We start from the raw sequence: 14657 nt of genomic DNA on the forward strand, positions 1-14657 counted from the left end.
AGTTTCATTTTTAGCAGTAATAATATTTAAGTTATATTTCTAGAATTCTGTAAGTACTGAACATCAAATATTAAGTCATTATCGAGGTGTCACTTTTAATTAGTATATTTAAACTATTTTTTTTTTTTAAAAAAATTTAATAACTTGAACTAATCACAGATCGCCACATAACAATTTACTTTTTTTTTTTGGATATGGCATACCATAACAATTTACTTAACACATGCAACTCAAAATTAAACTTAAGTATATACCAAAAATTACTCAAATAATAATAAAACCCCTAAACAATTAATCATTATTATTATTATTATTATTATTAGAACTCTCTCAAGTCTCAACCCTCTTCTCTCTTCCCGACAACGCATCACGCTACCGGCCTCTCCCGACGACGACGGCGACGACGCTGACGGCGGCAACGCAGGTGGACTCATCAGTCCCTTCACCTCCAAACTCCGACGACGCCTGATCCACCTCCACTCCGATCCGAGGTCAGTTCATCTATGCTCACCTTTTTTTGGTTTTGTTTAAAATCTGATATTTTGAACTCTGTAAATGTTGTTTCTCGTTGTTTTTGAATCTATATTCATAAAAATTTGCCTGAAAATGGAGTGGTCTTGATTGAACAATCACCAAATACAAGTGTTTGGAAAAAACAGAAGGAATGGAAAAAAAAAAAACAAGAGGAAATGAATGTTAAGTCAGAGTTTATAGGAGTAATTTCTTGATTAATGATTTTGGAATTTAAATTCAGTTCCTTTTTTACAAATAATTTATCCTTAAAAGAATAAAAGTGAAGAAAAATTTGTTGAAGATGTTTATACTGTTGTTGAATGTAGTTTAAGGCTTTCTAAATAATAATTTAATTTGTATTGGTGTGTATTTTCTAGTGAGTAAATATTGATTCACCTACCCAAGAATATTGATCAATATATCCTAGAACCTTATTATTGTCAAATGGATTGAATTGTTGCTTATTGATTTGTTCAGCAAGCAAGCTGGGTTGATATGGATGTATGTGTTGTTTCCAACCTTTGAACCTAATAATGCAAATGCATGCTTTAACTAGAGCCAATTTTGGTCATTTGGTCTTTTTTTTCTTCCCCTTATTTAAGTATCTCAACATTGAATGTTCTTAGCTCCTTTCTAGGAAGGATGTGTTCTTATTTCTTATATCTTACTAGTAAAGAAGGATGTGGAGTATGTTGTTAAATCTGAATATTTTCAAACTTCAGCAGCTTAATATAGAATTTAAAGATAAAAGTATTTTTGTAGCATATTATACCCCCTTTTCCATATTTAGACCCTCTCTTTGTCCCTCGGACTAGGTGTCACATGTTCGTTGTAGCTCAGGTAGCCCACGCTATTATACTAATACCCGATTGAGCTAATTTTCGCGGGGTCCCTTTTCTGTTTTGGTAATCTCTTCTTATCTTAATCATATTCACTTTCTTACCTTTCTTGCTCAGAAGGATTTTATGGTTCTATACTGGTATTTTCTCTTGTTCGGATGGAATTGCCTTTCTCTCGTTCTATAGTTTGGATAATCATTTCATTTTATGGATTGGGGGTATTTCTTTGGGCCTTCGCTATATTTTACCCCTCAACAGTTACTGCTTTTATTGTTTCAATAGAGAAGGAAAATGAGAACACAGAATTGGGAGGTAGAGATGCAAAGAATAGGAAATTTGGGTTGGAGTAAAGAAATATAATTATTAAAGCTTTGAACAATATTGCATATGATAGAATGATTAAAGCTGTGAGTGTGAAATATAGTATCTAAAAGATTATATTTGTAATTACCATACATTTATAATCTTAGGTGACCAAAATGCCATTAAGTAAATTTGAGACATAACATTTAAAAGGTTGTATTTGTTATGCCAGCCACAAAAAACACTCCATCCAGTCACGGACAACTCCACCAAAGCCACCTAGCCACGGCACAGCACCAAACCACTCCCAGTCACGTCCAACACCTATCCCCTCTCCATTTCCATTTGGTATTCTATCTTCTCTGAAAGTGATTATTGCTGATATTGTTTTTGTAATGTTTATGTACTGATATTAATTGGTTTTATGAGTTTTGTTTTTGTACTGAATAATTTTGTGGAATTAGTGTTACGGTTTTTCTGAATTTCTTGACCAAGAATGGCGAAGGAGGATTTAAGGGTTTACAATTCCATGACTCAGCTGAAGGAGATCTTTGATCCTGCTCAAAAAGGAGTAAAAAGTACTGACCTTGAAAAGCATCGACTTTCTTCCATCCCAAATTGAGTTCAAAGTATCAAATATTTTTCTCTGCTTAGATTTAGTCTTAAATCTTCGTTGTGGTGTGAATTATTAAAGGTAAGCTCGAATAACTTCCTGTTTAGGTTTATATTTCTATTTTTAGAATGTTAGTTATTATCTGTTGTTGTATTGAACTTTTCTTTTTAACTTTCTAGGACAACGCCTGTTACAGTCCCAGAACTTGTTAAACCTTGGAGTGATACCTTGATTTTTGTTGAAACATCCTCTTTTCCCATCACTGAAATTAGGGTCTGCAGGTCATGAGTGGTTGTTTGGTATGGAAATTTCATTTTTCCAATTACTTTTTGTTTGGTTGGCAGATAGATTTGGGTTCTCTGTTGTCTGAATGATTACATGGTCTAAGAACTGTGTTTGGTTTTGGTATTGAGTGTCCTATGATGGATAATTCAGGTTTGGGAGGCGGGTTTTTGTCAGGTCCAAATGGGGGGTTACTAGACTTAGAGTCATCAATTCATAGACACCAAACAAGCCAGTTGGGTCATTCCACATTAGCACACCCACATCATATGAATATAATAGGTGGCATTGAGAGTGAACACCATCCCATTACCCTTATGGAAGTGAAAGGATCAACATCGAAAGGCATTTCTGTGTTTGGAAAAGGGAAAGCAGTTGCCCCGATGACCAGTAGTCATAGTTATAACATGAGTGAAGAAGATGAACCGAGTTATATGGAAGATGGGAGTGGTGAGAATTATGATGGAGCAAAGGGGAAAAAGGGATCTCCGTGGCAGCGAATGAAGTGGACTGATCATGTAGTTAAGCTTCTTATTGCTGTGGTTGCTTGTGTGGGTGATGATGGAATGATTGCTGGTGGGGACGGGCCAAAGAGAAAATCTGGTATTTTACAGAAGAAAGGTAAGTGGAAAACGGTTTCTAAGATAATGATCAAAAAAGGTTGTCATGTGTCTCCTCAACAGTGTGAAGACAAGTTTAATGACTTGAACAAAAGGTACAAAAGGTTGAATGACATTCTCGGGAGGGGAACGAGTTGTAGAGTCGTGGAGAACCCTGCTCTTATGGACTCAATGCCTCAGCTTTCAGCTAAGGCAAAAGATGATGTTAAAAAGATATTGAGCTCAAAACACTTATTTTACAAGGAAATGTGTGCTTATCATAATGGGCAAATGATACCCGATTGTCACGATATTGATTTACAAGGTTGTTCTTTACCTCTTAGGTGCTCGAAAGACAGTAATCCATCTGAGGAAGATGCTGAGGAAAATCACGATAGTGAGGAAGATGATTTGGACAATGAAGATGATCATCACAACGACAATGATGAGGAGAGGATGAGACATTTCGGTGACAGGAAGAGGATGAATGACGATGATGCCCATTTCTGGACATCACCTCAGGAAACTTTTGAAGGTGAAATGATGGGGTTTTTCCAAGATCCCACAAAATCATTATGGGAGCGGAAGGAGTGGGTTGAGAAACAAAAATTGCATCTCCAAGAGCAGAGAATCAATTTCCAGGCTCAAGCCCTTGAACTCGAGAAGCAGCGGTTTAGGTGGCTGAGATACTGCAGCAAGAAAGACAGAGAGTTGGAAAGACTGAGGTTGGAAAATGAGAGAATGAGATTAGAGAACGAGCGGAAAGTACTGCAACTGAAGCAGAAGGAACTGGAATTAGATTTGAGGAGGCCAGAAGCTTCCTTAGAGCATTCCCCTCTCGGTATCGACATAGTACCAGGGAGAGATCAGATTGATCTTGGTAGACATCAGTAGATTCTGAGCACATCAGATTGATCTAGTTTGGTCGATATCGATTTCTTGCTATAGCGTAGGCACACTAATCTTGTGTGAGTTTTTCTTCAATGAATTGCTATATAATATGCTGTTTTTGTTGCTGTAAATTAGAAAGACACACTTGACTAATCATATATTAATAAACAAGCTTGAAATTGTATTGTTTTTGATATTGTATTAGATAAGAATGGTGGGAAATTTTGTAAAACAATAATCTTCAGAGACTAAATAAGACTGATTACATAATTGAAGAAATCCCTCTTACATATTAATTACAATTAATGTGGAATATATATAGAGAGAGATTTGTTCTAATTTCAGGTGTTGTTAATGTTCCTCTCATATTGGTGGTAGTTATGTAAATATATTTTGGAATCATTAATACGATATGTCTCCTAATTTAGTATTTTGCAAAATTTATCGATTGAATCATTTATTTTGTCAATAACAATTCTCACATTGTGTATACTAAAAGTGTACAAAATAGATTTTGAATTTAATTTTTGTCAAATTAAAACTTAATAATAACTTAATATGAAGGTGTTATGATCATTATATTTTATTGCATTTGTTCGTGATAGAATTATGCATGATTATACTAAAAAAAGACAAAAATTAAGTTCAGATTCTACTATTTTAGTAAACACACGATTTAAATTGTCATTTAACAAAATCGATGGTCCATTCAACAAAATAAAATAGTATTTACTCTTAATTGTAATATCATGTGTCACTAAAAGGCAGTGTTACAAATATAAATGTCTTTCATACACAATAAAAATAAAGACGACAATACAAGCATAAGCATTCATTTATAATTTAATGCATCAATAAAAGGTGTCCAAAAAATTAAAAGGTGTCCCAAAATTTAAGAAGTAATATATAATAAAAATTAGTTAGACTACTAGAGAGATAACTCCCACACCAAACATATTATATATGTGTAATTAAACAACTATATTTGGTACATTGTCTAATCTATAGGACTAAATTAATCAACAACATTTGAAGTTAAAACGTGTAATAATTACAAGAAATAATATAAAACCACTCTAATTAGAAATCATACATTATTTTTATTTAGTGGGGTGTCAAATCTCACCTAAAATAAATAAATAAATAAAAAAAAAAGCTAACCACCACACAAACACAAGTCACATACAACAACAACATGGATGATCATCATAATATGCATGATATTATCTATATTGATCAAAATCAAGATCTTATGATTTGATAATATTAACAATGATAATCAATAGTGCAAAACAAAAACATTGTACTCAACAATGGCATCTCCACTAGATGGAGTGAATTGATGAGTCCTAGCCTGAACATAACCTCTAGCAAACCTAAACATGCCACTTCCTCCAATCACAGGCATCTCTCTTACCTTAGAAAAAACAGTGTTCCTACCAAGAATAGTTATGGTACTTCCATTATATTTTCCTTCACTAAAAGCAAAATTCATGGCCATAATAAGGCCAACCTCTTCTTGTGATGCTGACCCATAAAACCCTTGTGCCTTTCCCACAATCTTGGAGCTTAGCTCGGGCCCTTCGGTTAGAGGATCGTCGATCATCGCCACCATCCCGAAACTCGTCGAGGAGTAGTTGGCTTGAGGTGGGATTACCATCACTGAGCTTGGCTTCTTACCACTCACTATGTCATGCCAATAGAAGTGGAATTGTGTGAGCTTTTGTTGCTTATTGAGGTTTAGTGTGTTAGGGTCTAGGGTTTTGGCAAAACTTTTGTTGTTTTGATCTTCTTTGATGATTAGGGCTATGCTTAATATGCATAATGAAGATATGAATAAGAGAGTTAATGTGTAGAATTGACAATTATTATCTGCCATGGGATATATATGTAGGAGAATATTATATCAATGCACAAATGTTGATGATGATATCATATAAATATATGTTACACTTATAAATAATTTTTCTTTGCCTTTGCAATGGTCTATATATATAGTGGGAAAAATTAACAATGTGCTTTTATTTATTTATTTCTTTTTTTATGAGATTGTCAACCATCATTGTAGTAACCAACCAAAAGAATAAAGAGTTGGACAGGTGGGAAGTAGTGATCAATTCTCACCTAATTTAATTTGTCACCTAGACAATTGTAATCAATCAATTAATTAGTAAATCAAGATAATCAAGATGAGTAGTATATACATAACGATTGTTATTGGATACTAATAGTCTCTAGATGTTATTTTAAGATTGATTAACTAGGGACACTCTTTAAAACTTATTATATTAAACTATATGAGACCCGATACTTAACTAGACTAATAATAATATTGACACATATAATAGGTAACACTATTCCATTTTAGCATTACTATAATGAATTTCTAAAATGCACTATTTTTAGGGGAAGTTAGTTTTGGTGCATGACCCCATATCATGTAATACTTATTAAGAGAAAATAATTATCAATTAGTTTTAAGATTAAATTAATCCCATACTACTTATTACTTACATGCTAATTAACGATTGTTTTATTAGTTTATTGTTATTTCTATTAGGCCATGTGCTTATGGTTACAATTTTATGTAACTACTTATAAATCATTAATACATATTCTCTATGTAATTTATTAATTTCATCTCACTCATATTTTGTTTCTCTATGTTTTATCATGGTATAAGAACCAAATAATCATCTTCTTGTTCTCTTTATTTTTTTTTTCTTTTCATCATCATTTTTCTTTATTTATTTTGTCATAAATGGAGCAATATTGCAATATTCCTAAAGATGCGATAGGGGTGTGCATAAATTGATTCAATCTAATAACAATTGATCGCTCCAATTAGAACTGACTGCCAAACATATTAGATATCCAATTATGATCAAATCAGATTGAATATTATTTTTGAATATCCAATTGGATCGAATCGGATCGAATGTTGGATAGAGTGTCCAAAAATTCAACACATCTAACATCCAATCGAACTGATTAGTCAAGATGTTACTTTTTCCAGCACATTTTGCGTTGGCAAAAGTTTAGTATTGTGCTGGAAAAACAGAATCTACTTTTGGTGTTGGTAAAAAGGATTGGCAAATTGATGTTGGTATTAGAACATTTGCTAGCATAAAATGAAATGCACTGACAAAAATGACTTTTTTCAGCATGTAAATACGATAGTAAAACTTTGACATTTTTTCCAGCACAGTTTGCGAGATGCTGGTAAAAGTTACTTTTACTAGCATAGTAGAGAACTGCACTGGCAAAAGTGATATTTCTTGTAGTAAGTATTTTCATTTAATTTAGATGAGTAATTAGATTTTATATTGTTATACGTAAAATATATATGTATATATAAAAATTAACATTAACATTTTACTTTTTTTTTGTCTTAGATTGGACAGATCCAATCTAATTCAATACATACTAGACCTAAAATATTAGATGAATTCGATCCTATCTAAAAATACTAGATCTAAAATATTGGATAAACACAAATTAAACTAATAAATATATATGAAATACATTCAATGAATAGAACTGATCCAATCTAACATATCAATTAGATGTTGGATTGAGGATGATTGAAATTAATCGGTTCAGATAATAAAATCTAACATCGAATATATAATTGGATCGAATCTAGATAGGCCTAAAAATATTGGATGTGATCCAATGAACACCCCTAAATTATGCGAGTACTCAAATTTCTTAAAAGTATTGTTATCTATGTTTTCAGATAGGCAATGTGTGACCTCTCACAAAGGCCTAATAGGCATCATGTCCTCAACGGGCCTAAGAAAATTAAGATGGTAGTTTTTCTTGATTATAAGGGCGAATCTGGATAGGGGTTGTTCAGATTAAGTCCAACACTCTGAATCTATGGCACCAGATACGACAAATGTACACTTTTCAAAAGATCAATCAGACTAACTAGAATCTCAAATTAGACGGAAGTGCCCTCAGGGGTCATTTGGAAATGGAAGCTGGAAAGGTACTTGAGACTGTCTATGGTCCCGGGAACTGCTTATGTGTCACATCTCTGACACAATCTTGAAAATTCTGGGGACTTGCCCCCTTTACCAACCTTTGGAAAGGCATACGACAAAAATGAGATTACCTTTTTGAGCATCGCACCTCACTTCTGATATTCCCTTTCCAAACAACGACTCACGACCTTGCTTGTTACTGTCAACAGTACTCTTATCTATACGACTGAATGCTTTCAAGAATCGAGCCTCACCTACTCGGCCCAATAAGTCAAATAATGCTCAAATATGTATACCACCCTATTAGCTAGTGGGCTATTTTCTACACCCCAAAACCCTAGTTAGGCCCAAATTCGTTCGACCCATCTATCATGATTATCTATAAATAAGTCATTATCTCCTCCATACAAAGGGTTCACAACCTTGAGAAATCACAAAAAAGTACTAGCTAGAGCTGTAAAAACTCCATTACTAAAAACTTATAAAATTATCTCATGGACTAAGACTCATTAATGTATGAACCACATTAAACCCGTGTGTTATTTTTCTTTCTAATTTCTTTTCTTTTCTTTAGCTTAAATCTCTTAAAATTTCATTCAAAAAAAAAAAAAAAAAAATCTCTTAAAATATTTATTAGTTTTTAAAAATTTCGATAAACAAATATAATTCACATAAAATTTATATTTATTTAATAAAACTTATAGCAAATTTATTAATTGGATTAAATGAGGAGTTTCATTATATTATATATAAATTGAATTGAATGAGCACCTTACATACAACTGACAAATATGCTTCAAATCCGATTCACACATTGAGCATAGAGTTATCAAAGGCACTTAATTTAGACTAATATATACATGATGTGTAGTTGGATGATTTGTGTTATTTATGTCTATTTTGTATTTATTTTTATCTTATTTGTGAGTAGTAATTTTATCAACTTTGGTGTTTATTTTTGTTGGAAATAGATTAAATATGGTCCATATATATACATGAAAATGATCTTGTGGATGTAAGAATTCAAAATGCTCACTTTGGTTAAGTAGAAAGACTCCATAATGGACTTCACATCATTTCTTTGAGTTGGATGGTTGGTGGCTTATAAGTGATATATGAGGTGACCTTTTTTTTTAGGATATATGACAACTGATTTTCATTAATCCACATCATATTTGGGTCTCCGGCCCATACGTGCATCTCCAAAAAATTAGGAGAAGTTGAAAAATATCCATTTTTTTATATATTAATTAAATTTATCTCTAAATGAAATTTAATTCAGATTTATATTGTACCCAAATTATTCTCACACACTTACATAACTAAAACATAATTTCAAACACAATAGATTTGTGTTCTTTTAGGGGTGTTCATAAAATAACCGATCCAATCCAATCCAAGCCGCAAAGTGCGGATATCCGCACTTGTGCGGATTGGATTGGATTGGAAAATTTAAAATCCGCACTTGTGCGGATTGGATGTTGATTGACATGTAAAAGTAACCGATCCAATCCAATCCACACATATTTATAACAAAATTAAAAAAATTATACATACAAATAACATTTTAATATAAAGAAAATAGTAATTTAAAAGTCGAATACATATAATACAATTATATTGCAAAATTTAATAGATAAAATGTATATTCTATTCTTATTTATTTTTTTCTACATACAATTTAAAATAAAATTAAATATTTTTTTTATATATACAATTTTTTTTCTTCCTCTAAATTTTTTATTTGTTATTTTATTTTATTTAATATATTGTTGGAGACATAAAATAACTATAATTTGTTTTATTTTGTTGCTAGTTATGTGAAAAAAAAAATATTTTTTCATAAATATTAAATAATTTAATATTAAAAAGTAACCAATCTAAAGTAACCGATCCAATCCGCACTTTTGCGGATTAGATTGGATTAGATTTGAGCTATTGTGCGGATTGGATTGGATCCAAAAAATAAAATCCGCACTTAGTGCGGATTGGATGTTGTTTGACTAAAAAAGTGCGGATTGGATCGGATGAACAGCCTGTTCTTTATAGATGGATGTGTAGGTTTGTGAGAAAGTTGGGACACAATTTTGATTAAGAATGAAAATTATTGTGAAGTGATATAGGCTAAAATTGGTAGAATGAATGGAAAATTGGTAAACATAATAAATTTTTTAAAAAAATGGTAAATATTAAAAACATCAAATTAAAAGAATTATAGTGTAATTTTCTCATTTTTTATGTTGCGTGTTAAAGAGGTATATTTCGGTTTATATACAATTAGGGTTAGGTTTAGTTAAATGGGCTTGGCCTATAGGTGAGATATATTTCTTTTTTTTTTCTTCTTTTAAATCAACTTAATTTTTACCGTCGGTTCACTCACAACTAACGCAATAAGTTAGTGTCCGTTTACAATCGACACAAAAAAGTTTTGCTTTGCGTCGCACTACAGAAAATAACTACTTTTAGTGACAACTTTTTAGGTACAATATCAATTTTTTGTTAATCACAACAAAAAAATACTTGTGACTAATAAAACATAGTATTTAGACATAAGTTGTCACTAATTTACTTTTAGTTACAACAAGTATTGTGACTAAAACCACATTTAGTCATGACAAATTGTAATTTTTGTGACTAATACCTTTAGCCATAGACTTTTTAGTCACAACATAAGAATATTTTTTTTTTTGGGTGAACGGTTACAACAGAACCAACAAAGAGAACAAAACAAGGCCAAAGGCCAAACAAACCGCCTAGCCATAAACTAACAGAGGCACCAACAAACTACAGGAGATGAACAACAACAACCAGCAAAAACAACAAACATAGAAGCTAGAAGAACCAACACAGAACAAGCAAAAAAGAACCGAATTAACTCAAAGCATGACCAGAAGTAAGATAGTCACAATATTTTTACTTTTAGTCACAAATTTTATTGTGATTAAAAGTAATATTTTTTGTAGTATAATACATTTAGCGGCGAACTTTTTAGTCACAACATAAGAATGATAATTAATAATAGTCACAATTTTTTTTTATTTTTAATCAAAAATTTTAGCACTAATTTGTTTGATCGGTCTCGAGCTTTGATTGTCATGTTGAACGACAGAAAAAGGCCATTTTATAATAGTGGCCAGCAGGCAATACCTGTGGTAATGCTAGGCATGGTGCCTAATAGGAATAAGATCATCATCAAAGGTGTGGATGAAGAGCTTTTTCTTTTTCTTTATTAAGTTTGTATGAAATAAATAATAATATATAAATCAATCTTATTAATTAATTAAAATATGACAATATTGCCACTATATGTAAACTAAATACATTATAATCATGACAGAAACACAAGTAAATATTATCCATAATTAAAAACAAAAACACATTATAATAAATTCATCAAAGTACCAAAGCATGGAGTGATCATATACATATATATAGTATTACATATATATATATATGTCTTCATTAAGTAAATATATAGCTAGTAATGAAGAGCATAAACATTATATTGAACTACAGCATCTCCAGTAGAAGTGTCAAATGAGTAAGTACTAGCATGAGCATAGCCATTTGCAAACCTAAAAAGACCACTTCCTCCAATCACAGGCATTTCTCTAACCTTATCAGACACTTGGTTTCTACCAAGAATGGTGAGAGTGCTCCCATTGTATTTCCCTTGAATTATATGAAAATTCATAGCCATAACTAGGGCACCATCAGTTTGTGAAGCTAACCCATAAAACCCTTGAGCTTTTCCAAGCAACTTTGAGCTTAGTTCTGGCCCTTCTGTCAATGCATTGTCTATCATGCTAATAAACCCGAACCCATTTTTCGATGTGTTTTTCGGTGGTCTGACTATTGCCATCGCGCTAGGGTTTTTTCCGCTGTATATGTCGTGCCAGTAGAATCGGAAGTGGCTTAACTTTTGGTTTTTTAGCCCTAGAAGCTTCCTATCCATGGCTTTGACGAAACCATCTTCGGCTTTTCCAAGGGCGAAAGCTAGGGTTAGGGTTAGAAGGAAAGAGATGATTGTGAGAGCTGGTGATGCCATGGTTTTGAGATTTAGAGAAAAAGTAGTAATTAATGAGATTAATTATGAGATTTATCCTACTATAGTTTACGTGTAACACCCTAACTATCTTAGGCGTATTACGTGATTTTTAAACGTACTGTGCAGCTCGTTGCTAATCAACGAGGTTTATGGAAAAACGTGATTAATTAAAATTTTTCCTTTTTCATTAAACTTGTAAAACATATTATAAAAGTCTCGGGATCCCGATTTATAAAATCATTTACAAACGTTTTAACTGATTAACTTTTACATCAAAATGAAAGTCGTCTAACGACAGTTACAAAAATCTCAGCCCTGCTGTCCCGAGGATCGTACGCTCCAGGCCTAACCGCCCCGACATGTACAATCTCATATGCTCGCTCACGGTCCATCGCCCATGACCTTGCCTTTACCTACACATGAACGTAAACTGTGAGTCGACAGACTCAGTAAGAAAAGCATAATAATATCATACATAAAACTGACCGCCGTGTCCAACACGATACTGAGTCCCGCTACTGCCATGTCCAACATGGTACTGAGCACTACTGCCATGTCCAACATGGTACTGAGTTTTGAACGTTCAGGGGACGGTACTATTGACAAGTATCCTCCTGATCGGTCGAACCGGTCATACTCCGCCGTTGGTCATACTCCGGCCGTACCGACGGGATAGGTCAATAAGATCGAACCACCAACCAAGTGTCGGCTGATCGGTCGAACCCGGTCATACTCCGCCTTCGGTCATACTCCGGCCACATGCACCGACGTGACAGGGTTGGATGGTTCGAAGCCTAAATCCCTATCTACTGTAATCTAGCAGGCTTCCTACATGCACGCTAAACATGTAATCTACATATGCATACCGTTATACTAATCTTACACGGATTCCGATTTCGGTGTGTGCCGTCAACCCGACCGGAATGAAGCCGAACGGCGGACATCGGCTCCTAAACCAGAAAAATCACAACGCTATAAGTGACACGCTAAATCACTTCCCGGGGACTAAAACTTGAAACTAAAAGTTTCCCTATCGATAAAAAGCATGGCAATACCCCTAAAAACCCAAAAACGAGGAAAACTAGTGGTTCGAAAAATCCCCCAACCCACAGATTGCCCTCTAACCGAATTCCGTTCGGGAAATCAACCCCATCCGAATTCCCGATGCACAACCGAATTCCGGTTCCTCGCGAGCAAGAACCATAAAATCTCATAACTTGACCAATTCAACCCCAATTGGTCCCAAACTTTCCAGACCTGTTCTATATGCCCCAAATAACAATTCCAAGGCATCAAACCTACCCAGAAACCACATACACAAAATATGCCATTGGAGCTCAAGCTTTGAGTTCCAAACTCAAGCTTGAGCAAAACCACCTAAACAGCAATCAAACTAGCTTAAAACCTCTTAAACTAGCATAATATAACCTCTGAAAACAAACAACAACATCCAGCAATTCACAGAAACAAAACATCACATTTTCTTTCAAAATTCATAACTTTTTAACAAAGAAACTAGAAGCTTTGAACACCCTATCTAGCATGCTTCAAACAATCCAATTATTTATCACATAAACATGCTTTGAATCACACAAATTAACCTCAAAACACAACAGCCAAAATCAACTAAAATCATGCATGCATTCATCACTTTTCATCATTTTTTTCAATAAAAACAAGTAAGAACTTAAGCCAAGAATTACCTCAACTAACAATCACTATGATCTTGCTAAAATGACTTGAAATCAACAAGGAAATCCAGCCCTAGCTGCTCCCCAAGCTTGGCCGAACAAGAGAGGAAAAGAGAGAGCTTGTGTGTGTGAGTTTTTGGAATTTTCTTTCAAAATTGACTAAGTGTTGGAAAATGAGTGAAACAAATGTCATATAATACCATTTCATTAAATCCTTTTCAGCCATGCAATAATAAAATAATCCTTACTTTTCCATTTAATAAATCACATAAGACAAAACACTAATGGGGCAAAAAGACCATTTTGCCCCTCCACCATAAAATCATGAAAATCATACTAAAGGGGTATTTTTGGGACATTCTAAATTCCCGGCCATTCCCGACATTCCCAATGTCTAATACCCGTCCCCAAAATACTAACATACTAAGTTGTGATTTCTACTGAGCCAAACGCCGCGTTCCAAAATACCGGACACCGGAAATGCGAAATATAAAAGCTACTGATAACATACTCATGCATATCTGAATTCCATAAATCAATAATAAATTATTTAAATAGCTATAAATAATTTCCTGATTAAACATAAACAGCTGCTAATTTCCAAATTAACTAAGCGGGCTTTACAACTATCCCCCCCTTAAAAGGATTTCGTCCCCGAAATCTAACCTGAATAACTCTGGATATTGAGCTCGCATATCTGACTCAAGCTCCCAGGTGGCTTCTTCCACCTTACTGTTTTTCCAGAGAACCTTAACCAACGCTATGGTCTTATTCCGAAGGACTTTATCCTTTCTATCCAGGATCTGCACTGGCTGTTCCTCATAAGACATATCTGACTGAAGCTGAAGGCTCTCATAACTGAGTATATGAGAGGGGTCTGAAACGTATT

General features: G+C 33.6%; 3 protein-coding genes across 12 annotated transcripts; 1 reads left to right on the top strand and 2 right to left on the bottom strand.

Moving 5' to 3' along the window:
- Nucleotides 1-304: 304 nt before the first annotated feature.
- LOC115725215 (uncharacterized) lies at nucleotides 305-4319 on the top strand. Of its 10 annotated transcripts, XM_061117789.1 has the most exons (5): nucleotides 305-491; nucleotides 1329-1418; nucleotides 1888-2003; nucleotides 2194-2349; nucleotides 2448-4319. In XM_061117789.1, the coding sequence occupies exon 5, from the start codon at nucleotides 2688-2690 to the stop codon at nucleotides 4041-4043; it is 1356 nt and encodes a 451-aa protein (XP_060973772.1). In that variant the 5' UTR covers nucleotides 305-491; nucleotides 1329-1418; nucleotides 1888-2003; nucleotides 2194-2349; nucleotides 2448-2687; the 3' UTR covers nucleotides 4044-4319. The 10 variants fall into 10 exon arrangements, with proteins under 10 accessions (XP_060973772.1, XP_060973768.1, XP_060973770.1 ...); XM_061117785.1 differs by having other exon boundaries at nucleotides 2120-4319; XM_061117787.1 differs by having other exon boundaries at nucleotides 2151-4319.
- Nucleotides 4320-5075: 756 nt separating this feature from the next.
- On the bottom strand, nucleotides 5076-6001 carry LOC115725334 (dirigent protein 22). The gene has a single exon (XM_030654817.2). The coding sequence runs from the start codon at nucleotides 5917-5919 to the stop codon at nucleotides 5320-5322; it is 600 nt and encodes a 199-aa protein (XP_030510677.2). The 5' UTR covers nucleotides 5920-6001; the 3' UTR covers nucleotides 5076-5319.
- A 5231-nt stretch (nucleotides 6002-11232) lies between these two features.
- LOC115725336 (dirigent protein 19-like) lies at nucleotides 11233-12146 on the bottom strand. Its single transcript, XM_030654819.2, has one exon. It carries the CDS (start codon nucleotides 12075-12077, stop codon nucleotides 11508-11510), a length of 570 nt encoding a protein of 189 aa, XP_030510679.2. The 5' UTR covers nucleotides 12078-12146; the 3' UTR covers nucleotides 11233-11507.
- Between the last annotated feature and the right edge of the window lie 2511 nt (nucleotides 12147-14657).

This window comes from Cannabis sativa, chromosome 6, assembly GCF_029168945.1.
Source record: "Cannabis sativa cultivar Pink pepper isolate KNU-18-1 chromosome 6, ASM2916894v1, whole genome shotgun sequence".
In the NCBI taxonomy this organism is placed as follows: Eukaryota; Viridiplantae; Streptophyta; class Magnoliopsida; order Rosales; family Cannabaceae; genus Cannabis; species Cannabis sativa.